Genomic DNA, 26,255 nt, shown 5'->3' with positions numbered 1-26,255 from the left:
AGCAGATTTAAGCGACAAGGCTACTGTGGTATCCACCATCCTTCGGAAAAAGAATGAGCACAGGGTTGCAAAATGGCATCAGGGGCTGTCTTGAGGGAGTTAACTGGATCATCTTCCACCACTAGCATTCCCACTGGAACCTCACAGATCTTGTTTGTCATAGTGAGCATGTGGGTTACTGCAAAATACCAACTCCAAGAGAAGCAAAAAGATCCCTCTGAATGAACCACTAATATGAAAAAAAAAACCATAATAATTAATGGTAACATTGCGTCATGATCACAAAACGAAAAGTACTTGAAATTTGTGTTTATTGACTTCTATGCAGCAGTAAACAGCCTAGCAAAACAAAAGGGAAGAAAAGCTGACAAATGTGAGGCTACAAGTGCAGTGTAAAGGAGAGCACCGAGCAAACAGGCATGGTTTAGTGGTCAGAGATGCCCTTTGTCTCCCTGTCTTAGAGGGAATTGTGCAGCTCCCTCTACGTTATTAAGTGCAACAGAAGTTTTTTTGGCTTTGGCTGTCTTCCAAATCTGTACTTTAAATATCTACCTCAGTTTTGGGAAAAACCTCACTGCTGCCAGATCTTTTCCTTTTCTCAGCTACACACATATATTAGACTTATGATTTAAAGGCACTTCTCAACATCCAGACAAAAATGTTGACTTTTGTTTTTGTAAATAAACAGCAATGAGAAGTTGAGCTCAAAATTGCTGCACTGTAATATTAACTGTAGGAAGCATTGCCTCTGCAGAGCTGGAATTAATAGGTGTCTGGCAATGAAGAGGGAGCTCATGTAGTGCCTTGGTGCGATCCACACAAGCAGATTCTGGAGGAAAAGCTCCACTATTGTCTACTCACACTTATTTCTCCACATTATGCCTTAAAGAATCAGAGCAGGCCACCTGAACAGCACTGCAGGGGTTAATGTTGCAGAAAGATTCAAATGCAAGTGGCCAACAAAACCCCTTGACTTCAGAGACAGGAAATGGGAATTGTTTTGCCTCATCCTATATGACTTCAGTTGACTTTTTCCTCACCTTTTTGGGGTCATCAGTTGAAAGCTTTGAGCTTCTTTGGCTTTGTTGCTGCTATAAGGGTCATTCACTCGAATGTAAAAATCAGTGAGGTCAACAATATGTCTCTAGGAATGCAGACTGGAAGCCCACAAAAACTGTCTTCATCCTTCACTAAAAGCACAAGCATTTCTGCGGCTGGCAGGAGAAACACACCTCTGTAGTCTCCTGTGGGGTGTCTGCTCTCTGTCATTCAGGTAAGGTGACAATTTCAAAATCCAGAAAAGATGCTCAAAGCTCAGAGATTAGTTTAATAAAGCCTGTGAAAAAACTTCTGTGAAGATCTGCAGAAAGAACGGGAAGGCACTGTTTTTCTTGCTGACAGGACTGAGGCTGAACCGCAGCTTTCCATGTCTGGAAGATGATTAGGAAATTAAGGCTCAGATTTCATAACCTTCTCATAATGAGGAAAATCAAAAGGGCCTTTGCGATATCAACACTCACAGGTTTACAGGGAAAATGGGACCTAAAAAAAAATTGCTTCGAAAGCCAAGCTCTAGACAGGACAAACACACTCCCGGGGACCAATCTGATTAGGAGAGTTCCTTTGAAGGGCAGCCATGATATATAGAGCTTTGCTTGGCTGTTATGACTCAACTAATCTGATCATTGCCTCCTGCTGGCCTCCAGGACACCCCGTCTGACCAGCTCTCTGCCTACCCGTTTGAATATATGAGCAGCTTCCACTCCACCTTATGGTTTGCCAGTAGCTCATAAGGCTAGAACAGAAAGCAAACAATGACTGCATGAGAAATAGCACACTGCAAACTCTTTTCAACATCCATTTCTTCTTCAGGCAAAATGGATGTTGCTTCCACAGAGTTCTAAAAGTAAAAGCATTTATCTATATAGCATGTTTTCTATGTATCTGTTTTCTCTTAAACATTATGTACATGTATGTATACATACAAAGTTTATAAACTATACACAGTACACTATGCATCAGTACAAACACGGAATTACTGTGAAATGCTAATGATAACAATCATTAAAGTAAATTTTATGGGACATGCCAGTCTGTACTGATAAAGTTGATGATCTCTGGTGTCACCACAAAGCCAGATCTCATTTCTTGAAGCAACAAGATGCGCAACTTTAAATCCTGCAAAGGATTTAAAAATAAATAAATAAACAAACAAACAAACAAATAAATAATAAAATAAAAAAATAAAAAAGCTCAGACAATCTCTTCATGTTGTTGATGGAATTAGTGATGGATGCTAGAGCAAGTGACGTGTTTGTAGCATGTAGCTGTAAGATGGAGCGACAAAGTACTTCTGGAGAGCAGTGCCAGCCAGGGGGAGAGACTCTACATACATCACTCCACCAAAATTAGGCTGCAAGAAAAAAACAAGATCTCTCATAAGTACTGGCAGTGCAAATAGCATTCAATCAATACTTTTAACGATAACCGTGCTGATTTAGTTTAGCTTTTATTTTCTCCTAGTAATCTAAATGCTCATGAGTGTTTCTGATTATTTATTCAGCAGGTCAAGTGACAACAGAAATATCTCTTGTGCCAGTCCTGCTGCCTCAGCCCTGGCACCAAGGGTCCAACAAATGTACATTCTGCATTGGGGTCCTGCTCCTGAGACTCCTGTGGGGAGGCTAGTTGGTGTCAGGGAAGACCATGGTGTTATTTCCATTTGCATTCTTTCATTACAAGTTGGAATGCACATGATTTTATATTTAACCCTTCTCTCAGCTGTAAATTGATGGTTACTAGTACATCACATTGAAAAAAAGTCCTGTTGAGACCCCAATAGTACAAAATCCAAGTCTTTCTCACCTCTCTGCCCCATGTTTGCTGTGCCTGGCTCCTTTCTTTTGGAGTAGCGGTAAGAAAAGAAAAAAAAAAAAAAAAAAAAAAAAGGAATTTCATCAAAGAATATCAAGCAAAAAGAAAAATTGAAATTTTCCAAAGGGGCTACTGACCATGGACCACACAGATGGCGTTATTTTAACATGGCCTGCTTCTCAGTGAGTGATGAACTTTCACTTTTGGAAAAATCAATGGTTACTCGTGGTGATCACCTAAATACCGAAGTATTGCAGATCACCGATCTCTTTCCAAACAGAAAGGATCTGAATTGTTGAAAACAATGACACTCAGACAATGTTCTGGACCTCATTAGTCTACGCTTCCACTCTGCAGCAGGAAAAAGGTGTGTCCGAATTTTAGCCACTGCACCAAGAACTTGTGTCAACAAGTTGATAATTCCATTGCTTTGCAATCTTTAACTATATTCCTAAGGTCTGGTCAGTCTGCAAACAGCCGAGGAGAACAAGAGGCATTTATAGATGGCTGCATTAAGCAGTACCATGGAAATGAAAAACGTAACTCTTAAACCACTGAAATGAGTATGTAATCATTTTAGTGATACTATTACTGCTAAAGCACCCACAAATTGAAGAACTAAAATGTAGAGTTCATCAAGGCCAACAGGAATCTTCCATTGGCTTCTATGGGCTTTGGTACCTTAGCAATAGCTTGTTAAACTATATAGTACTTCTTGAAACTGAAAACACTGTGTTCTCTTCCTATGTCAGTGGGGTTTCCGTAAGGCTGTTTGTAAGGTTCAGGATGATGTGAAGTCAGTGCCAGTCCCAGATCTCTCTTCTATGCTACATTCAGCCGCACTGGAATTGTCCATTTACTTAGAAAATGAAGTGTGAGACACAGGTGAATTGACACATTTGTCAAAAAAATCCCAGTCATGAGTCACATGCAGAGACTGCAAGATGATTTTTGATGCTTGCTATGACTGCAGAGCCATGACTGGAAATTCACAGAGGAGAAAGCAAGAGATTTTATTGTGGAAGGATGTGGTCTGGTGGCTAAAGAAGCAGTGTAGTTTTCAAGAGAAACTTTGGGAATTATCTCTGCCAGAACTAGCTATTTACACTGTGACCTTCAAAAGGTTATATTAGGTACCATTCTAATAACACCTAGGACATAAGGGTAGTTCAGAGGCTTAATTAATCACGGTCTCAAAGTTTCAAATTCACAGAAGGGAAGTGAAAAACAGTATCATAATAATTTGAGCCCTCTAGCTGGTTATGTTCAGGATCAGCTACCTAGAGTGATTTAAGAGAAATGTGTTGGCAGGTGCCGCCCCTGCAGTTAATCTGGTACAATTCCCTGCAGAGTGGCAGTATTTTTAGCTGCAAGTGAACCTGCAGTACAAAGTAACATAGCACAAGTATTTCCCAATGTAAGGTATGGGGAGCTTATACCGAATTTAGGAGTATTGCAGTAGCAATCCCAGAGTGATTCGTTTAGTTCAATGCCTGGCCTTTGAGAGTGGACACTGTCAAAAGTTCGCAAAAAGGAAATCAAGGAAAAAGTGGGAACTTAGAGAGCAGCCTCCCCACAGGATAAGTCCTGGGCTCAATTATCCCTTGTAGCAAGATCTTGTCATTAACTGTACACTGTGGAGGAGAGTCCCCTTTGATCTGCTTTAAATGCTCAGTTTAATTAAATTCCTTTTATTCATTTTGAGAAGAAAGAATAAGCTGAAGTAAAACAGTTACCCTCTCTCTACTGTTTTTCCTTTTATTCATCTCTAAATGACAGTTCCAATCTTTACAGTTTCTCTTCATGTGAACACTTTTATCCAGTAATTTCAATATCCCATTTCTGACCCTTACTTTTCCTGAAAAAAATAATTTTGAGAAAAAAAAAAATATCAAGAATGAATATAGTATTTCAAATATACTGATTGGCTTGGTTTATAAAGCAGTGTTAAACTATTTGCAGGGTCTGTTTTCCATCCTGGGCTGTACAGTACTCACACAATTTGTTTTTATCATACCTCTGCATTTTAAGTAAAGGTTTCACTGTCACCAATTATGATCCACTTTTTTTTTTTTCTGAATAAAGTTAATTTTAAGCTTTTAACAGTAGTTGACATTTGTGCTTGTTTTTCTTTTCTTTCCCAAATCTGATTATTTTGTATTTATTCAGAACAGAAAATTCTGCTTGCTCTCATATTTCTATCTTTCCTTGCTTTCATAGACTCTTTTGAAGGTTTTCACAGTCATCCCCAGTGGCCTTCAACCATTTTGTGTCATCTGCAAAATTTCCAACCTCACTGCTCGCTCTGTTTTCCAGATCATTAACAAAAACAGCAAAGAATACACTTGACAGTATGGATTACAACACCTGCTGCTAATTTTTTGCCAGTGTGAAAATGTATCATTTCTTTCACATTTTACTTTCTCCATCCCATCTAATCTAATGCTGAGCAGCAATTTAACTGTTGCTTAAGATATTTACAGATATTGTCAGTGTGAAATTAAATAAAAGACGCTTTGAATAAGAACTGCTATGTGAAAAGTTGTCTCTGTTTGATGACTCTCATCTTATGTTAATTTCGTCTATTCCCCTTACACTCCTAATGTCAAATTGCATTAGTCCTTAAAATAACAATATCAGGGGAAATATAAAGTCAGACTGCTGGTATTTTAGGATTGCTCTGTGGCAATGCCATATGGTCATCAAAACTGTTCAGATCTTTTCTCTTGTTAAAATAGCAGCCTTAAATACATATCCAGGAAGAATAAATGTTCTTTGATGGAAAACAAACTCCATTATGTGCAACAGGGTAAAGCATGATTACCTTTACCTGTTAAGTCAGGAGATCTATTCTAGGAATTAGTCTGCTGGGACCAATATTTGCAGCAGATCAGTCTTATACATACATGAAACCATAATTAAAAAGTGTCTGAAAAAGAAATAAATCTGCTATAGGCTGAGTAAGAGTAAGAGTATAGATTCAAGAGGTTTTGACTATACTGAATATTTTCCAAATGATCTGAGTAATCATTTCCAAGTGTTGACTTTCCTGGATGAAAGCAGAACTAAACTAATACATGCAAGAGGTATGCTTGCAAGCTGAAGAAAGAGGGCAGCAAAAGGATACCTCATTCTCATCTACAGGACCAAGTGAATTTCATCTCAGCGTTTTCTGTAATCAGCATAGACCTTTATGATGCAAAGCCTTTCTGTATGGGATACTGACCAAAATAAATCTGCACTGACACGGCATTCTGGATATGAGACTGCTTTCACCCAGGGGTAAGGGATGCATTTCTAAAGCCCAGGTGCTTCCTTTGGGATAAAGTCACCATTCTCATGGAATTGTATTTTCTTGGGGAAGAAGTCTGATATGGCTAGTGATTAAAACAAAAATGTAGAAATTCTGACCCAACCTTGCATCCCATCTGTGGAAAATGCAGCAGACTATCAATACACTGAGCTCTGCCACTGTCACTTACTGACTGTGGGGACGAGTATCTTCTGCGCATTGCTTCACTCCAGCAGCAGCAGCTGCAGCTGACTGTGCTGTCGCAGACAGGCTCACAGGGCTTCTGAAAAGGTCCAGCAAAACTTTATAAAAAAAAAAAAGTATATTCATTCAGTAAGGACAGTAATGTAAATGTTACGTTTTAAGGGATTCCAACTTGCAAGATTTATTTCCTTGTTACCACTTTCTCTGTTACTCACTCCATTGTTGGGCCTGGTATCATCAGAAGGATTATGTGGTTAGCTGAGGGAAACAGTGTGGTCCTGGTGGCCTGTCTTATGCCCATATTAAAAGGACAGAAATAACTACTTGGGCTATTCTATATCCAGGATGAATCAGAAAGAAGATGTGAATGTTAGCCTAGTATTTGGATTGGTTTAATTATTCTGCTGGCCTAGCTAAGAGGATAACCTACCTGTTAATGAGAGCACAGTTTTTTTACAGGAGTAATTGCTAAATAGCACATTTAGGTGGGTTGTTCCTCTTTATTTTTAATTACTGAAAAAAAGGGGAGAAATTGGAGTATTTTAACAATGCTCCAGATATCAAGAGGTCAACGTACTAGCTGAATGTGGAAGAAAAAACTTTACAGTTATAATTTGCTTCTCATCTCAGAAGATCCAGTGGGAAACCACATCTTCCAGGGACTCTCACAAGCTCCAAAGTCGTGCTACATGGCAGCTCAGATCTCACAAAATGACCAGCACCTCGGGAGCAGAGATGTCCATCCAAGCTAAGGCACTCCTGCTCCCTTCATCCACACATGCATCATCACTCAGCACATGCTTCGTTGTAAGGCCACGTGTTTTAGATGGGGCCTTTTATAAGAGAAGGTTGCATGCCACATTGTGGAAAGAAGTGAATACACATAGGTCCATTACACAAACTGCATCTAACTGCCCTGAGGAACAGGCTGTGAACACTGCACAACTAGATTTTATCCTTACCTTTCCTTTTGCTTGTTTTGACCACTCACAATGTAGCTGGCCCCAGGTAGTCTCAGTTCTGCAGTTTATAATAGGTGTTTTTTTTTTTGACACATCTCAGAAATTATATAGTTCAGTTTCATTTTTGTGAAACACTCATATTTGTCAAAGGAAAGAGAAATTATACTGTAATTCATACAGATATCACATTCTTTTCTGTGTGTTTTTTTTTGTTTTGTTTTTTCTTCTTTTCCCCTCTTGGGAATGAAATTCTCTCTCCTATCTATTTTTGTCTATTATGCTACAACCTCATTATAGCTCTAGGTGGGCCTGAAGCCATGAGTGTAATACAGAAGCAGCAAAGAAGGACTGTAACCAAGTGTTTTTCAACATTCCTTTCTCACAGATCCATCAAAAAGGCAGGTATCCTGTCCAAGCTAGCTATATAGGTTCCCTCTCTAGTCTGTGGATACAGGAAGATACCTCCAGTGGGAAAGTGATCCAGTCAGTCCTAGACACCTATTTTTGGATAGAATGAGTCATCTAGAAGCACGTCTCTCTTTGCTGACTACAGATGGAGCCCAGACTGAGACTAGACATCTAATTTTTTGATGCCAAAGGTTAAATGAAGGAAGTCCTACTCTAAATCACAGCATCATTATGTTTCAATCCAAACAATTTGTTGCAGTATCTTCATGGTGTAAAGCCGATACTCTGTCACACAAAGACAATCAGAGATAATGATAATGATCCTGAGAATAAAATGTAAAGCACTATTTATTCTAGAAATGCCAATTTTAAAATAGGACTGATCAAGCTTAGGGCAATCTCAGGAAAACTAGGTGTCAATCTTAAACCTTGGCAAAGAAAACCAGATGCTACCAAGTCATGCTGTGCTTTCGCTCTCTCCTTGAAAATACAGTAAAAGCTCTGGATATACTTCATACATTTCTTTGTTATTCCTCGTGCTTGGTGCCCAGTATAGTAAATAAAAATTATCTTTATATATAAGATTTACAGCTCTTAACATGCTGCATTTATATAATTTTTTAGTGCCCCTTCAGTATGTTGAGAAGACAAATCAGTCTTAAGAACTGAGTCCCCTCTGAATTGCCTTCTTATGCAAAAAAAGTATGGTCAACATTGAATTTGAGTGCATCCCAAATGTGTACACAGTGAAGTTGACACATGCTGCTTTTATAACAGACCACATCACCGGACGGGAAGCTCTCTGCTTCATGGAAATGAAATCCAGGAGGACAGATATCATCTGTGTGTATGGGCACAGAGGGCAAGAAAAAAGAAACAGTCTAGTAAGATCTAACAGTCTAAGAGTCTAAGAATCTTCCCAAGCTGCTACGCGCCTCTTGGCAGGAGCCTGCCTGCACGTAGCCACTATGCACCTTTTGCCTTGTGGGTGGAGGCTGGTTTTCTGTCTGCAGCATCTGCTGACTCTCCTCCTCACCTCCACTCCAAAGTGGCTGCTTCAGCTGCCTTAATCTTTGCATCACTTCACAATAATAGTGGTGCCAATGATTAGAAAAACAAAAAACAAAAGCACATTAATGAAACAAAACATTCATTTTACAGCCTCCTTCCCCTTCTGCCAGCCAGCTAAAGGCAACTTCAGTGCAGAAGTGTTTTCCTTTCCTCTCAATAAGGTCTTTTCCTGCTGGAGTTCCAGCCAACTCCACTGATTTTTTTCCTGTCTACCTGAGCTCAAACTAATTAAAAAACAGTCTTTGCAAATGCTCTCTGGAGGATCACCAAACTTGAAGTGAGTTTTCAAGGGAAGGAATACAGTCCCAAAATGTATGACTTATATTCCAGTAGCAAATTCCCATGACTTTGGGTCAGATCCTTTGATGGAGTAGTCTGGCAAGGTTCACTTCTGACAGCAGAGGTACGCTGGTTTATACCAGCTCAAGGTTTCATCCTGCCTTTGTTTACTAAATGAATGCTGAACCTTCAGAAAACAGTGAGGTTAACAAGTCATGCAGCTGCAGTCTTCCGTTTCTGATAGAGAGGCATAAGGGATGTCAATCTCTCTTTCTTCCCTTCCCAGCAGAGTCCTGTCCCACTGGTTGTACATACATGGGGTTCCTTGGAGAGCCTTCTACTCTCATTAGCTTCTCCATTGCTGGGGAGTCATTAGATTTAAAGCAAAAATGGGTAGATCTTGTTCACTCAGCAATAATTACACAAAAATAGAGACTGATAAATTCCTGGAAGATAATTGCTCATGGTAACAATTGAAACGTGAAGTCTGCTGCTCTGAAAAACCAATGTGCACAAGCTTGTTTGTAGCTAAGGATTCCTTTTAACCAGGAAATTCTTGAAATAGGAAGATTTATGTGCTTCACATCTCTTTGTGCAGCCCTACACAGAGGGAGAGAACCTCAGTGTGTGCACGTGTGCCTGTGTGTACATACAATATCTCAGAGGATGCCTTTTCAGAACAACCAAATATATGCCACAGCATTAGTATAGAGCATATCTTGCTATTCTGATCACAAATTACAATGGGGACACAGAGCTACTCCAGCTGGGTGTAGCCATTAGTTTACTACCTACTTGGCAGGAGATATATATGGGACTGTCTATATGGCACAAGTGGACTATGCACCACAGTGCTCAATTCAGCCATAGAAGTGCTCTAATTTATTGAAATAGTGCAGTTGGATGACACAAAAACTAATCAGGCTAGTGATTCCGCTACTCTCTGGAACAAATCACCCCCTGATTCACCATATCTCTATCTAGCACATTCCTCCATCATTTAGAAGCAATCTCAGTGCTATTGAAATGTGCTAGATAAATGGCATTTGAAACTGAAGTTCTCTGTTCTTCCATGGAAGAGACCTAACTAAAAAGTGGCAACGTATTTTCAACCTTGCAACGAGACTTTGTGTTATTCCTGCCAACAGAAACAACATTACGGTCGATTTTCCCTTTTCTCCAGACAGCCTATCTGGCACAGGCAGGTCATGCCATCAGTCTGTAGAAATCCAAGTGGTTTCTGGTTCATTGTAGAGAACAGCCTTCATGAATAGAGCTATGCTGAATGAAGTTATACTGCTTCCTCTAGCAGAAACATAGCTGTGCCAAGACCTAGCTGATCTGCTAACCAACAAACCTAAGCTGGCTTCACTTGGTGCTGGTGTGGGTGGCTCTATACCTAGCTGAAGAGGACAGGGTGCAGGTATCTGAATGGCTCAGGGAAAAGTGCACCCGAGACCAGCAGAGCTCATATGCCAATGCCCAGCATCACTCTGGACAACCTGAGCTGGCTCCCTGCTGCACCACTCAGAGATCTTTCCACAACGCTGCCCACCATAACCTACTGTATGTGTATAACCTAGGTTATTCGATCACTTAGATTTTCCTAGAGACCTCCACTACCACAGATAATGAAGTACCAACTGTCTTTAAAAGGTACTGCAATCTTAAAGATTGTCAGTATTATTTTATAAGGGCTTTCAAGTGCTAGGAAATTCTGGCCATACCCACTGAAATCATGACTTGAAAGTTCGTTTTCCAGCTGCCTGAGCATATGCAACACTCAAAAGGGATGGAAAAACTGGTCAAGGGAAGGCCGTTAGCTCTGGGTGGAGGTGGAGAGTGGAGCAGTGAAGTATCAGCCATTCTTGCTGTGATCCAGTGGCATTCTTCCTCTCCTCTTCCAGAAGAGCCTGTAAGAGGGACAGGGTATTTTGATTCCCAGATCTCTTCAGCCCTATGCCATCCAAATGGTGCCAACTGTGAGGATGTTTCCTGGCCCTTGCCTCTCCCTGACAACTCATTTCACAGGGTGTTATCTTTATCGCGTGCTTCAACTGTACCAATAAAGGTGGAATAATAGGTAAGGCAACTACTAGGCTTCATTCATTATTAACCACAAGCACATCTAAATCAACTAGCTGGAAGTGCTAGCTGGCCCATGACCTCCACCAAAGCATGTGGCATTTCAGTTTTGAGTACCCAGGAATCTAGAGCTACCACTTTGGGGCAGGACAGAGCTGCTTAAGTTGCATTCACAAGGAGGTTTACATTAGACAGAAGCTTTATAGCCATGTGTTTTTAAATAGTTTGAAAACAAGAGTTTGTAGAAATGTTCTATGGTGTATCCTGTTTAGCATTTCCTTTTGGAGAAACTGGCAGAAAAGCCAAAGGATATGGTTTCGACAAAACCAATGAAATCATGGAAACAATGTCAATTCACTGTGGTTTGTGGTTGTAGTGAGTGATGCCATCATACAATCACAGCAAACCACGGAGCATGTAATTTAGTGAAATGTGGCGTAGTTATATGGTGAAAATATTTGTCATGCAATAGAAATGGTTGAAACAATCAGATGCCTCTTTGTGTGCTGAGGCTTCTTTGCAGCACAGTGCTCTGCTCGCTGAATCAATTAACTCTGTGTCTGCAGGTTTCTGCGGTAAAACCTCACTTTACAGGATGAACATGACTAGGTGCACCTCAGCCCTGCACGTTACTTTTCCATTTGCAGGGTGTTTTTACGGGCCCAGACTTTGCTGAGGACACAGTGTTCTGGCCCCAAAGGACGTGTCTTCACAATACATTTCAAGTGAGACTGCATCTGCTCTTTTGGAGAGACACAAGTCTAATAGGCAATCTGCTTGATTTATGTACCATGAAGTATGATTAGAGTATGGATAAGATCCTCATTCATTACCTAATTTCTTTGAAATGATGAACCTGGTGTGTTTGTTATGAGATCCTAAACCAAGAGTAAAAGGACATTTTCAAGGCTGGCTTTAAGCCTGTATTTAGCAAATCCTTTCTTGTTTTCGTTCATCGGATCTATGAGAATGCTGTAGAATGATTTTTTTTCCCCCTTTCTAAACAAATAATATATATTTTTTTTCACATTACATAATCACTCTTGCTTCAGGTACTTTAAAATCATGCATCATTTAAACTTCACAAAGGCATTACACCCTGGATTCAAATGGATAAACTGAGGTAAAAGCAAAGCAGTTTCCTTGAGAGGCTGAGCTGAACGTACAAGTCCAGATCTTCCATTGTGTTTAACTAGCACACTGCAGATCCTTAAGCATTCTCCATTTTTCTGGAGTGAAAAATCAATGCCATCATCAAAATGCACTATAAGGGAATACAGTATGTTGTTGACAAAGACACATTGTTCAGAGACTTCAGTTTTATGAAGTTGCACTGAAGAAAGGAAAAGCAATATTTTAAGAGCACAGAGGCATAACTTTAAAGAAGTAGCTCTGACTGGGGAGAACCTTTATGCAAGGGATGTTTAGGAGCTGATCCAAAGTCTACTGAAATTTCACACTAGCTTAAATAAAGCCTGAATCAAGACCTAAACTGCTGTATTATGCAGATATTTCTCATGTTTAGGAAGTGACAGATCATTCTGTGCATAGCTTAAATGAAAGAATAGGAGCAGCAAAGGGAAATAATATCTGTAAAAACAGCAAGGAAATGGTGGAAGATCATTCATTTGTCACTTTCTCTTTTAAAAGAAGACAGTCAGAGAGGAATGAGAAAACAGTAACTGGGAAATGAGGTGAATTCCAGATCTGAAAAGGCAGTGTCCATAAAAGAACAGAAATCTAATAGAATATTCATGGAGAATTAATCTCTCTCCCTCTCTCCCCTGCCAATTTCTCTCTAGGTATATATATATCTTTATCTAACATTAAATATATGTACTTTTAAGCTATTAGGAATTTTAAAGAAAAGTTTGACAGTTTCCGTGTGATTTCTATTTGTGTTACTGAAGCTATTTATTAAAAATCTTTTAAATACACTCTACTAGTCTCTATGCCTACTCCTCCACTGAGGCAGAACAGCATTTGTCCCCTGAAATCAGACCAACATCACAGATTTACAAGAGGACAAGACCTCATGATGTTGGGTGTATAATGACTGCCATTTTGCAGTATTCGGAGGTGCTGTAGAGCACAGCACCAGTGCACTGCTGTCTGAAATGGGGAGGGACTGCAGCAACTGGGAAGCATGACACAGCAAAGGAAAACAGCGTGCTGTAAATCTGTGTTGCCATTGTGGCAATTGCTTGGGACTAGGAGAAGGTAGTAGCAGACTTTCTTAGCTGCGTTAAAATATTTGAGCCTCTGCTGCTAAGTTTTACCCAAACTTTTCCCAAAGTTTCAGTAATAAAGCCTAAGATTAAGATATTTTTCTTAGAGGTGGCATGGTCGATAGAAGCGTGCCTCAATAATGATATTGCACGCCATGGGGAGTTCTTGCCTCTCCTTTAGCTGATGCTATGGTCAAGGTCACTGTTTGGTTAGTTGGAGGTTGTTTTTTATATTTATTGAATATAACATAGAATCCACAGAGGACAGAAGAAGCAGCTTTTTTTTCAGATCTAAGCTGGAGCTGCCAAATTCAGAGCCAGACTCCCAGCTGGCACACAACATACACTGAAGTCAATCCATTTTCAGCCAAGAAACACAGCCTCGGGTTTTTGCTTCCTTCAGGAAAGAAGAGGGGAGACAATCCGGGTCTTGTTTTTCTGCTACTACAAACTATTAGTTGTTGAGACTGAATTTAAACTATCCACAGGCTGCATGGCTTTATGTGAATTATTAGTGTTATTTACTCTCTGCTGAGCACTGATACTTACTCAGGGAGACATGGAGGGCTACGCTTCCCTAGAAAACATAATTCCACTCTTTCCCTGGGCTTTGCAGAAAAATCACAAAACAGGTATCAAGAGACTTGAGCTCTAGTGAAGGTGATGCCACACACCTTGTTGGAAGTGTTACTCCTGCTGTGTTTAACAGAGCATTGCCCATTCAGCTCAGAGAGTGTGTGAATAAATTGTTTGTGAATTTAGAGTCCACCCGGGTTTTTGTATATGATGTGATATATCTGCTGCTGGCTGATTAGCTGGCCTGCTGCAGCCAACTCCAAATATGAGAAGCCAGAGCTTGACTGAACGAGATTTAAGTTAGATGATTTCCGTTGCCCTGTATTGTGGCTTTGCTCTGGGTTCCTCTTTATCCTGTTTTGGCAACTCTATCCTCATACTGCAGATGTGGAGCAGGACTCACCACACGTGAATGCCCTCCAAAGTGAGGAGTGAGAGGAGGTGTGCTGGAGGTACCCCCTCGAGCTCCCCACCACCCTTCGGACCAGAGCTCAGATCATACCCACCTCCCCACCTCTTTCTCCCCAGTCCCCTGCACTTTATACGGCCACTCCTAGACCGCTGTAACACCTCGATTCAGCACTCCTCAGGGGACTGGAGAGGCCCCAGCCATTATTTACATGGGACTGGGACAAGATGGGGTCAGGGAGCCTGTTTAAATTACCCTGACTTTGAATGGCTGCCCTACAGACTGCAGTATTGCCTAGGCTCCCCAAAGAACAGTGAGCTTCATTGCTGCTCACCACTTTTTATTAAGGGTTCAATCACAGCTTGAAACTCATATAAACCATCCGACTCCCTGGAGGATAAAAAATAAAAGGGGAAAGCTCGCAGACAATCTATAAATCGTAGCTGGTAATGTATCGGTACATTTGTACTGCATGCATTTGTAATATCCTCTTGATAGCATACATTGCAAATTCATCTGCATAACTGACATATTTGTGAAAATTAGGACCTGTTCTGAAATCACTCAGGGCCAAAGTTTATTGGATAATTCACTCACAACAAATAACTCACCCAGTGTTATGAACATGTGATATAATGTGCTTATTTGGTGACCTCTGTGAATCATTAGTTGCCCTTAACCCCACTCTTACTGCAGTGGTGTTTACCTTCAATAAAATTACCATGCAGCTGGCATTATTTGTTATTGTTTTTGACACTTTCAGTGGAGGCACTTACAAATGAAATGGTACAGAGACTACAGTATCATGAAGGCTTTTCAGCACTCTAGCAAGACAATGAGAGGAAACTTGTCCTGCCATTTCTGGAGCTCCATCTGTTTTGTGGATAAAAGTTATCCACGGCTTGGACCAGCTTGGAAATTCCAAGGAGCCCTGGGTTTTGCATGTACTGAAGCTTAATGAATTTTGCAAACTAGAAAGGCAAAAACCACAATTAAAATATTTGATGATGCACCACCAAAATGATGTAGTTCACCTATTTTGAATTGGAAGTTTAGGCTTGTGTATTTGTAATAACACTTCACAGATGGCTACTACATGTTCTGAAGCTGTGCATTGTGAAAACAATGAAGAGAAGATCTGATGCCTTTCTGGATTGAAATTTTTGGGTTTGCAGAATAGCTAACTGAGAATGATCAAGATTTTGCCGTGGCCAAATTAACTTTGTTTAGATTGCAAGACTCAGTGTGTGTAAACAATAAAAATAAATAAACAGAGGTGAGAAAATCAAAGAGTATGAAGGGAAGTGATGACAACAAAAATATCCATTCTCTTCAAACATAGCTCTCAGACTCCAGTCCCATGCACATGCAGAGAGCACAATGCATGTCTTTTACGCCTCCTGCCTCGTGTCGTGAGAGGCTCTCTCCAGTTTGCTGCCTGCACCTCTAACTCTTGTTCCTGCAATTTCGCAGACTGAAGAAACAGCTGCTCCCAATTTATTTAATCATCATTAGCCAGCACAATCACCTACCCGTGATCACTGGGCCAGCAATGCAATGTTACAGGCTTATAAAGCACCTTCTGCACCACGTGTCATTTTGAATGTGCACACATGTACTGTTTCTGTACAACTCTGCAAGAACTGGTTCCAAAGCCGAGATAGATGGGACTGACCTTTCCAAAATGTAATTCATAACTAAAGAAAAGAGAGAAGCTACCCTCTGTCTAGTTTCTAGCTTGCAGCTATTTGTTACACTTATGTTCGGCCTACCCTGTGAAATGGTCCAGTACATGGTACAACAGCTGCAAGGAAGGCAAATGACAATAGAGACCCCTAAAACTAACGTCAGCTAATGAAATAAAGCTATTTACAGAATTTAGTTACCTCCCAGCTGTTTAACAGGCTGCAGTTCAGGTTACTTTGGTATAAATAGAAACCAAAAGTAAGGTTGTGTTATGATGGAAGAAGACACCAGGGTCATTCTATTGTAAATGATGTCTGCTCGAGTGATAGAAAAGGCTGTATACAAAGAACAGAAAGCACAAGTCCTATGCTTTGAAAGTCAAAAGAGGCATGTAAAATAATACACCTCCTGTTGCTTAAGTCATACTGATCCCTTTGAAGAAAGTATGGAAACTAAACTCACAAAGCTTTCAGTAATTAACTTACCAAATCACTGTATGTATGGAGTGGATCTATGATTTCAGTGGATTTCTGTGTCTTTATTGCTAGCCAGCACAGTGATCTTGCAGCAGCTGCCAGGCTGGCAATGCAATTTGCATACTTGCTTTTGGGGGACCACACAGGATTTCCAACATGCACACAGGCAGTGGCCCTGCACAGCTCTGCAAAAACTGTTGTCAAAGCCAATACCAATGAGAAACGAGATGTAAATCAAAACATTTTGAAGGGAGAAACTACAACAAATAGTTGGAAGAGACTGAAATCCACACACTTAAGGAAGAGACAATAACTGCCTACAGGAGGGTAGATGGATGAAGTAGCTAGATAATGAGGTGGGAAGAAACAAGGAAGGGGAGCTAATGAGGGAATCTAGGACAGGAGCCAGTCAGAAAAGATAGGAAGTGTCTGGTCAGAAATATCTGAAAACATACCTGGAGGACACCAAGCCTTGCTAGCAGAATTGCCACGCAACGCATTGAGAGAACAAGACGGGATGGAAGGTGAAGCTGTAATTCCTCAGGGACGTAAACTGAGGTTGCACAGGAGTCTAATTCTGGCATTTCCAGACTTCTGTGCACACAGTTCCTTATTTCTCCTCTTAGTTACATCCCAGTTAGCACTGACAGAGACACTTCAAAATGGGCCCTGAGCAGAGCAGATAAAGTTGGTACAGCAAAGTGATGATATACTGAGTAACAGAATATATGTACAGACTACTATATAGTCATCCTTTCAGTGTTTATGGCTTGAGATTTGAAACTGTAAAGATGTACCCAATGACAAATTTATTTTGGTTTTAAGTTTTGCTATGAAAGTTTTGCTCAGCATGGTGGGGAAGGAAAGATCTATCAAAAGTACAGTCCTTCCGTAAGGTTCTGGGAATGCTTTTTCTTTTGGCAAGGTTACAAAGTGGGCTTCTGCAGTGCACCGAGATTCACCAGAACCCTTCCTGTCTTTCTAAACTATATTATATCTACTACATTGCCAATAACTGTGACATAAATAGCATGGGATTTTACTTTGCTTTTAGAGCTCTATCTAAAGGAAATGTGCAGTGATACATGGACTTGTACCAACTCTCTGGGTTTATGCTCAGTAATATCAACCTACAGATTGGCCAATACATTTTAAAAATGCTGTCAAGTCCATAGGGGAGTTCAGTGTGTGTTTTAGTGTCTCCTGCATGGAGCATGCAGCAAAACTGAGATTCACCATGTATTTTGTTTAACAGAAAAAGAAGCAGACTAAAAGAAAACAGGGCACTCTCCGTCCACAGTGTATTTCCTGTATAGTCCTGTGATTGTGCAGTTATTGCAGAATTGAGTCAGATCTGCACTTCTGTTGTTTGGCACTTGCACCTGAATACTCCCACTGTCAGTCATCACTGCGAAGTGAAGTGTTTAGGGCCTAAACCCACGAGTGAACAGGGTTCGTGCATGTGATGTAAGATTAGATGTAAGAACTGGTACCTGGATGCTGGCAAGGCTCCACATGTGTCTTCTGTGCACACACATTTCCATGCAAGAATACAATATCACTTAATAAGCGTATTTGCTAGAGATTTTTTAATACACTCATTTTTCAAGCTACTAAAATTCTGTAATGAACAACAGCAGCTTTCTCCTGTCCTACATCTAAACACTCTAATTAGAGCCTGAAATTCACCTTCAGAGGGAATAACTGTATTCTCTTAGCAACTCTTACAAACCACTGAAGAGCCACTAGGCTCACCTTCTCCTTATTTCTGTGAAGTCCTGTACACAAGCCAAGAGACCTGTTTACAACTTCTCCGACCTCTCCTGAAGCCAGAGTGCAGTTAGTGCACAAATATCACCTGGGACACCAGTTCTGTGCTGCTGTTTCTAACCACTATATAAGCAGGTTGATGAGCAGCTATGTCATAACTGGTTTGGATGCACTGCCTATAGCTGTAGCATGTACATAGACATAAGCCTAAGACCAAAATCCAGCCATCCCCATGCCATCAGCTTGTTTTTCAGAACTACTTTTCTTCTGCTATAACAGTTAAGCTTTTTCTGGAACAGCCTCCTTCATTAAAGAGTATGACAAAATACAGAGTGGTCTTTCCCAACATTACTTAAATGGGATAAAACTGGATAGAGAATTTCCGTGCCATGTAAAATGTAGTAAATATGAAGGATCAGAGATAAGGTGCAGACTTAATATCCTGGTTTTGGAACACTTTGATTTGTCCTACAGATGGGATTTATCCTATCCTGTCCTGTCCTGTCCTGTCCTGTCGTATCCTGACCTTTAAAACAAGCCTGAGGATGGGTGTGAAGAACTGAATAGGATAGCATTACACCAAGCCTGTCCTCACAGGTCTTTAGAACTGCTTGGTTTTATTTTGGGTGCTTGACACTCAGTTCGTACACGAAGCAATACTGCTAGCCTTGGAGACAAAAGTTCTTAAATTCATAAATCTACAATGCAGGGTATGTAGTTGAAAAGAGTACTTTTATGCTACCCATCTAAATTTTCTTAACATTGCCCCATTTGCCTCCCTTCTAGTGCCCATACAGTCAATTCTTTGCTGTGGGGATTGCTACTAACACCCCACAAAGTGGTGGGTTCTCTGCTAGGGACTAAGATGAGACCTATGAACATGTCCCACATGGGTTGCAATCTGCTCATGACAACTTGGTCATAACAATCCATGCTGCTGACACACAGGTGAGAGAGCCTTGACAATTAAATCCCAGTCATTAACATCCCCACGGCTGTAGCCACTTAGTCTCAGCACTGGGCATGACTGCAAAGGTATTTGCACTGTAGTGGAAGGAAATAAATAAATAAATAAATAAAAAGGTACTGTCTGCTCCATCATCTCTCTAACAGTAATCTGGAGTGTCACTTGTTCCTGAGCTATTCCAGACAACCTGAAATGCACTGAGGATATCAAGAGTAATTCTGCACGAGTATTCTGACAATTGACTGTGTGCCTGTGCCCGGCTTGTTTGCATTGTTTCCATTACATTGCCTCAGAACATAACAATAGGTACTGCAGAAAAACCAAACAGAAAGGCAAGATGATTGCTTATCAACCACAGGACCTTGCTGACTCGAACTCTAGATTTAAAATATATATGCACCCGTTCACTAGGACTCCTCATGATAAAGAATTGCGGGGACTGCAATGGTGGAGAAAGGGCTCCTTCTCCCCCACTCCTGCAAGCACACAGGCTTGCAGATAAGCTATTCCCTTCTCCCATCCTCTGGTTTCTGGTAGCTGTCATCTCTATTCTGCTTTTTCTTACCCACAAAGCAGAGAGCTGCACAGGGGTGGACAGCTACACTTCTCATCTGGCCCCATCAAGTAATCAAATGTCACTTCTCAAATATCCTAAGCTTTCGCCATACTTATTGAAATGGAAACGATTACTTTTCTGTTCAGAAAAAAGGCACGTCTTGCCTATTTAGTTCCAAGGGTAAACCCTCTTGATTACTGGAATCAGGATTTCCTTACATGCACTACTGTGAAAAGTCCAATTCAAGAGCAGCAGAAATTACTCAGGAAGTGCTTAGCAGCAAAGGTAAATGAGAAAGGAACAAGTGTTTTTAAGGATTGTAATGAGTACCAAGCTGTAGGCTGATTTTACTTGTCTCTCTCTCTCTCTTTTTTTATATTTTTTCTGCTTAGGAAACACTTGAACCAGATTGATGCCTCTGCTCCTGTTTCAAGAAGCTGAAAGTTTGAGGTCCAACAAGGTATTCTTTTTCTGAGCCAACAAGTTGCCTCACAAATTGCTGTGTCTCCTTCTCTCTCCTAACAGCTGGTGGCTGGATACCACACGCCAGGAAATCCTACTGTTCATTAGGCATGCATTTCCTCCTCCTAGAGAAAAGTAAAAATGTAGCACATATTAAGATGTGAACATCTCTCTGAGATGGGCTGAACTGGGGAGGCAGATGGCATCTTTACATGTGCAATGTTTTAAGTGAATTTTTAAAGAGTAGGGTCATTGCAAGCTTCCTCACCCTATCCCAATACAGTACTGCCATCTTGCCTCAAAAGTGCCTCCTCCTGCAGCCAGAGGGACCAGATATTAGCCCTTTCCCACTTAGGTTCTTTTTTTTCACGGTTGTCTACTATGGTAACAAACCAAGAAAACTCCTTTACTGAGCTGGCAACTACTGTCTACTGAGAGCTGGGAGGAGGCTCACAGTTCCCCTTAATATCAGATTTCAGGGGGGAAAACAGGAGTTTCATGTCTTTCTTAAGTCACATGAGTTCATTTCACACTCACAGACATTCCCATACGTTGACTAGATAGCAAAAGACATGTTGTCTATAGGATAGTTTATGAAGGTCTTTAGTAAGGTGGTCTGTGTGGAAGAACTTCCTAGTATAGCTGTATGACTGAAGTTATAGTGTTTTAGCTGCTTCTATAGATATTCACTTCAAAATAAAGAGGATTATTTTCTTGTTTAGGTTATGCCATGTTGAAAGTGACACAGACAAAAAAAGGACACTCTTGTTGCAAATAAGACTGCTCATATAGTAGGCATCCAGTGATTTAATTTAACCTGTTCCCATTTCCAATGTAAAAACTACCTTTTTATGGGATCAAACCTTCTATGTTTCTGAGTCAGCAGTCTCTGGAGTCTTGGAATTTCCTGTCTACTATATGATTTCATGATTGAGAAGTTAGGACTACATGGGCGTTATGATTGTTTCTATAAGAACATAAGACCACAGTAAGTCAAAAGACTTTCCACTCAAATGTGGTCTTAATAATAATTTTTTACAGCACCACAATACATAATAACATTTGGGAAAAAAAAATTAACAACTGTCTATAACAATCACTAGCAGTACAATATGTAAAGTTATCATTATTCTTTGAGGTAATTAGGACATGGATTTGCATGTGCACGAGAGGCCACACTGCAAAGCTACACTTGAGTCGTTGTGTCTTCACAGGTGCTGTATGCACCTCACTTTCAGAAGCACATCCCATAGTCCCGTATGCTGTAGCAAACTGAACTCTTCTCCTATTCTTTCTCCTGTGCAAGAGCTTATAGATCTGGAGCTTATACATCTGCTTATCTCTATCTCTACTGGTTCAGATAATTCATCCACGCAAAATGGGTAAGTGACTAGCCCAAATGAGAGCTTCCCTTGGGATTTAAGCTTGTGCTCTTGACAGTCTGGCCTGATTGAAAGCATAACTCTATCACGTAAAAAGATTTTGCATGTGGGTGAATAAGTTTTGATAGGGATACCTGAAGGAAAGCTTGACTCAGCCATGAAGCAAGGATGTATTTGTAGGGCTTCAAACCAGGGTTTGATGAGCTGCTACAAGTCAGCTAAGCTAGTGCCAAGCCAAAATTTTAACATACTGTAATCTGAAGTATTCTCTTAAATCCGTTCAGTTTTGTCTGCCGAAACTAAAGCAAGTCTGTCCTTCATCTCATTTTCATTTGCTCTGACAGAACTGTGTGTGCACAGTCAGTCACTGCTGATAATATTACATGTCCCAGGATGTTTTCTGAGCTGTGAAGCTCTTACAGTGCGAACCAACATCGAGCCCATACTACTAAGGGCTTCCTCCTCATAAAGCTCTAAAACGCCACTTAGTTGTCTTTGGCTATTCTAATAGTTCCACTAAACCCTGACTATCATGTAGCAAACCTAGAGATTAGCAAGCAAGTTACTTGGTCATAGTTTTCTTGGGTGGCCAACTCACTTTACTTTAGAGAGTTTCTCAGGAACTGTGTTAGTCTTAGTCAAAAAGCATTTAATCTAGTGTCACTGAGAAAAACATTAATTCATTGTACTTCTAAAGTACCTCTCATATCAAGATAGAAAAGCCTTTTCACAAGCACTGCTGACTCACAGTGCCCATAGGAGGTATGTGTTATTGCAGTCATTTGACACTTCACGTATACAGTGAGCAGATAGGCACAAGCAGTAATCATGCAGTTTCTTTTCTTCTTTCTACCTGATGTGTATAGGCTAGCTATTCTTACTATTATTAATTATACACCATTCTAAACGTATATAGCACTTTGGAGAACATTAACCATTTTGAATAATATCAATACATAAAGTATAAATCAGTAATTATGGCCATAATAATAAGTGCATAGCTTGATGGGAAAAAAATGCACCAATTATTGCAGCTTAAATAACAGAACCTGAGAAGTAGAGAAAGGCAATGTGAATACTTAACATTTCACAAGACATTTCCAACATCTGCATATTTATGGATATTTTGTACAAATAAAAATACAGAGAAAAAAGCAAAACAGCTGACTTCAGGAGATGAGTCTAGAAATCAAGAAGTTTGAGAGAGGAATTCACAACAACTCAAACTAGAGGGTCTACACATTTACAGGTGAGGGCTTCAGAACAGACACTCCAGGTCTTTAGGTAGGGTAGTGCCTTCTGTTTCCTAGATAGAACAGTGTAACTAAATTACGACTTTAAGCAAAAGTAAGATGCAAACATAAACTTCTCTAGACTTACATGTGTGTAGCTGTGATCAAGTTGTATTACCCAAACCCAGATACTTTGTATTTGTAGTTCTGGCATAGGTCTTACTCACCAAAAGAAAATTAAAAGTATTTCCAACAAAATAGATCAACTCTTCTATTCAGAATTGTGATTTGTTTGTTGATTTAAAAACTCTACAGTTCTTTTCTTTGTTTTCTTGTTGCTGTTTATTTCTATTGAAAACCGAGTCATAGAAACTTTACTCACCCCTGCTGACTGAGTAGGCCTTCTTCTGCATTCCCCCCTCTCGCAGCTGGGAACTGAAGGATCTTTCCTCCGGCTAATTCCTGCATACAGAGTGCCTGTTGATGACAACAGTCATTATTTCCACACATTTACTTTAAAAAGAAAGTCAGTTTAGGAAACAAGCATGCTAATAACAAAAACCCTGTTTCCTCTGACTTTATGGAAGAACTTTTTAAATAAAAGCCACTCTGGGAAAAATACACAATAACATGCAAGGTCACTAGCTGTCTCTAAGATACCTTTACTTTAAAGGATCAATCTCTCTCTTGCAGGATTTTCAGTTGAACTGGATTTCAGTAAGCCAGAATCACAGTTGCATTGGCTGTCCATGAACAAAAAGTACTTCTCAAAAGCTTTAGCAGCTTCTGAACAGAGATCACGTCTTTTTTTCTCCTCACTGTCATTTTCCCTCCAGTTGATGCTCTCAGACTATCTGTCTTATACCATTTCTGCAAGTCTCACTGGAAAAATCATCACGTCTTTGGCTCCCTGTTGCCACTGTCTGCAGTTCTCCATAAATTCCTGGCAGGCAGGGAACAAGAATTTTTACTCCTTGACCCTGGATTTCTGTCAGTTCGTTGAGTTGTGTTCAAACCTAATCTCAGCCCTGGACATACTTTTACCACAGAATCACCTTTTAAATGGCTCCATGTTTCCACTGTGATGAACACCACCTTTAAGCAAGTTCACTTGGAGATTTCATAAATGCTGGGTATTGTTATTATATCAGAGCAATTTCCGGAAGTGGATCTCTGGACTCTATCACTCCCTTATATGACTTGGTCACAGACTGAATGCTGTAATGGGTGACAAGAAGATAAAGGGCCATCCTTAGTCATGGCTTCCTGAAGGTCAGGTTGTTCTGCCAAAATTATCCGGGAGAGAATTGCTTTTTCACAAGCCAACCTGACACTTGCAAACACAGTTTTCCCATAGCGATCAGCTTGCAAGAGAAGCAAAGGACAATAAATGTACCTTTCATTCAGACAGCTCTGCTGATATTTCCAGGGGACATGTGTGCTTAGAAGTGCTCACATCTCAAAAGCACTGAAGCTCTCCAGATTTATCTCTCAGTGGCAGCCAGAGTTTGCAAGTGCCAAATGTATTAGCACTTCTCAGCACAGTGATGACGTTTGGGCTGGGAAGTGATGCTAATATAACATGAAGCAGGTCAGTGTTGCTGACTTTCTGAGTCTGTAGACAGGATACCTGCTACACACACCTTACCATCACCTCTGGACACCTACATCAACAGTGGCAGGGGTATTTTGGTTTCTTGCAGTCTTAAGAAAGTCTCTCACCAACCTTTACTTCTCCTCCTTCTCAACAAAACCATGGATAAATCCTTAATTTGTTTTCAGTGTCACTGGGGTACTCATAATGTAGCTCATACTGAAACAGTGAGTTGAAAGAACACTGCTTGCTTATATTATTCAAAGACATTGTACATAATGTAATTTATTTCATGTTTTCTATATTTGATAACAAAGAATTATTATTAATCTCTTTGATTTGCCCAAGTTTTTCCCTCCTACAAAATTTTAAGTCACTTTTTTTTTTTTACCCTGGAGCATCAGAGATACACAAATGCACATTACATCAGTGGTTTTTAAGCAGTAAACAACAAATAGATAAGGAAATAATTCTGACAGACTGGCATCCTGCCTGGCAGGTAGGGAAGCATACTGTCAAGTCATAAGATATCATGGCTGAGAAAGCAGCAAAAAAGAAACCAGAATTCCTGTGGTTCTGACAAAATGATGGTAGAGCATTTGGTACCTAATAAATGATGTCAGGATACTTTCATAGCTTTCTGCTAACAGAATTGTTTTCTTTACTGGATCATCCTCTTCCACAGCTACACTGACCCTTTGAATTCTAGATTAAGTTTCTAACCCAGTGACAAATTGAAAAGTCTTTTTAAGGTTTTGAAGGCTACAGAAGAACTTAAGCTGGCAGAGGGCACGTAAACACACAGGTGCAGACTAGTGGAGCACATGGCTGTCAGCCAGAGTGAATGACATTGTACTGAACAAGCTGAGATCACAGAATCACAGAATCGAAGGGGTTGGAAGGGACCTTGAAAGATCATCGGGTCCAACCCCACTGCCAAAGCAGGCTCCTTAGAGCAGGCTGCCCAGGTAGGCGTCCAGACGTGCCTTGAATATCTCCAGGGAGGGAGACTCCACAACCTCCCTAGGCAGCCTGTTCCAGTGCTCTGTCACCCTCACCGTGAAGAAGTTCTTTCACATGCTGGTGCGGAACTTCCTATGCTCTGTCTTATGGCCATTGCCCCTTGTCCTACCCCCACAAACAACTGAGAAGCGGTTGGCCAAATCCCTCTGTCTCCCACACCTCAGGTATTTATACACATTGATAAGATCCCCTCTCAGTCTTCTCTTCTCCAGGATGAACAGACCCAGGTCTTGCAGCCTTTCCTCATAGGGAAGATGCTCCAGGCCCCGTATCATCTTTGTGGCCCTCCGCTGGACTCTTTCCAGGAGTTCCCTGTCTTTTTTGTACTGGGGAGCCCGGAACTGGACACAGTACTCCAGGTGAGGCCTGACCAGGGCGGAGTAGAGGGGGAGGATCACCTCCCTTAACCTGCTGGCCACGCTCCTTTTAATGCATGCCAGGATCCCATTGGCCCTCTTGGCCACGAGGGCATACTGCTGGCTCATGGTCAACCTGTAGTCCACCAAGACCCCCAGGTCCTTCTTTCTTGATGGAGAGCCTTCCTTTATGTCTTAGTAATGATAAGCACAATTCATAGATCTGCACTGGTCAGCTGATATACTGGAGAAAGTAGCTGACCTAATTTCGCACCATAGGATATTACTGTAATATCTTGTTTGACCTCTTGCTACTCAAAAAGTGCATCTGCATGTTTGTACATCATTTACACTGGCCAATGT

General features: G+C 40.7%; 1 protein-coding gene across 2 annotated transcripts in view; it reads right to left on the bottom strand.

Moving 5' to 3' along the window:
• Positions 1-304: 304 nt before the first annotated feature.
• Positions 305-26,255, bottom strand: part of LMNTD1 (lamin tail domain containing 1) — a 153,964-nt gene continuing 128,013 nt past the window's right edge. For both annotated transcript variants that reach the window (XM_040545179.1, XM_040545178.1), the window contains exons 10-11: positions 23,302-23,396; positions 305-2,413 (exon numbers count right to left, since the gene is read on the bottom strand). In XM_040545179.1, coding sequence (XP_040401113.1) covers positions 2,297-2,413; positions 23,302-23,396 — 212 coding nt within the window. In that variant the 3' untranslated portion in view covers positions 305-2,296. The remainder of the gene's footprint in view (positions 2,414-23,301; positions 23,397-26,255) is intronic.

Source organism: Cygnus olor, chromosome 1, assembly GCF_009769625.2.
Source record: "Cygnus olor isolate bCygOlo1 chromosome 1, bCygOlo1.pri.v2, whole genome shotgun sequence".
NCBI classification, from domain to species: Eukaryota; Metazoa; Chordata; class Aves; order Anseriformes; family Anatidae; genus Cygnus; species Cygnus olor.
The sequence above is the reverse complement of the archived record's forward strand: the minus strand, read 5'-3'. Positions and strand labels throughout refer to the sequence as shown.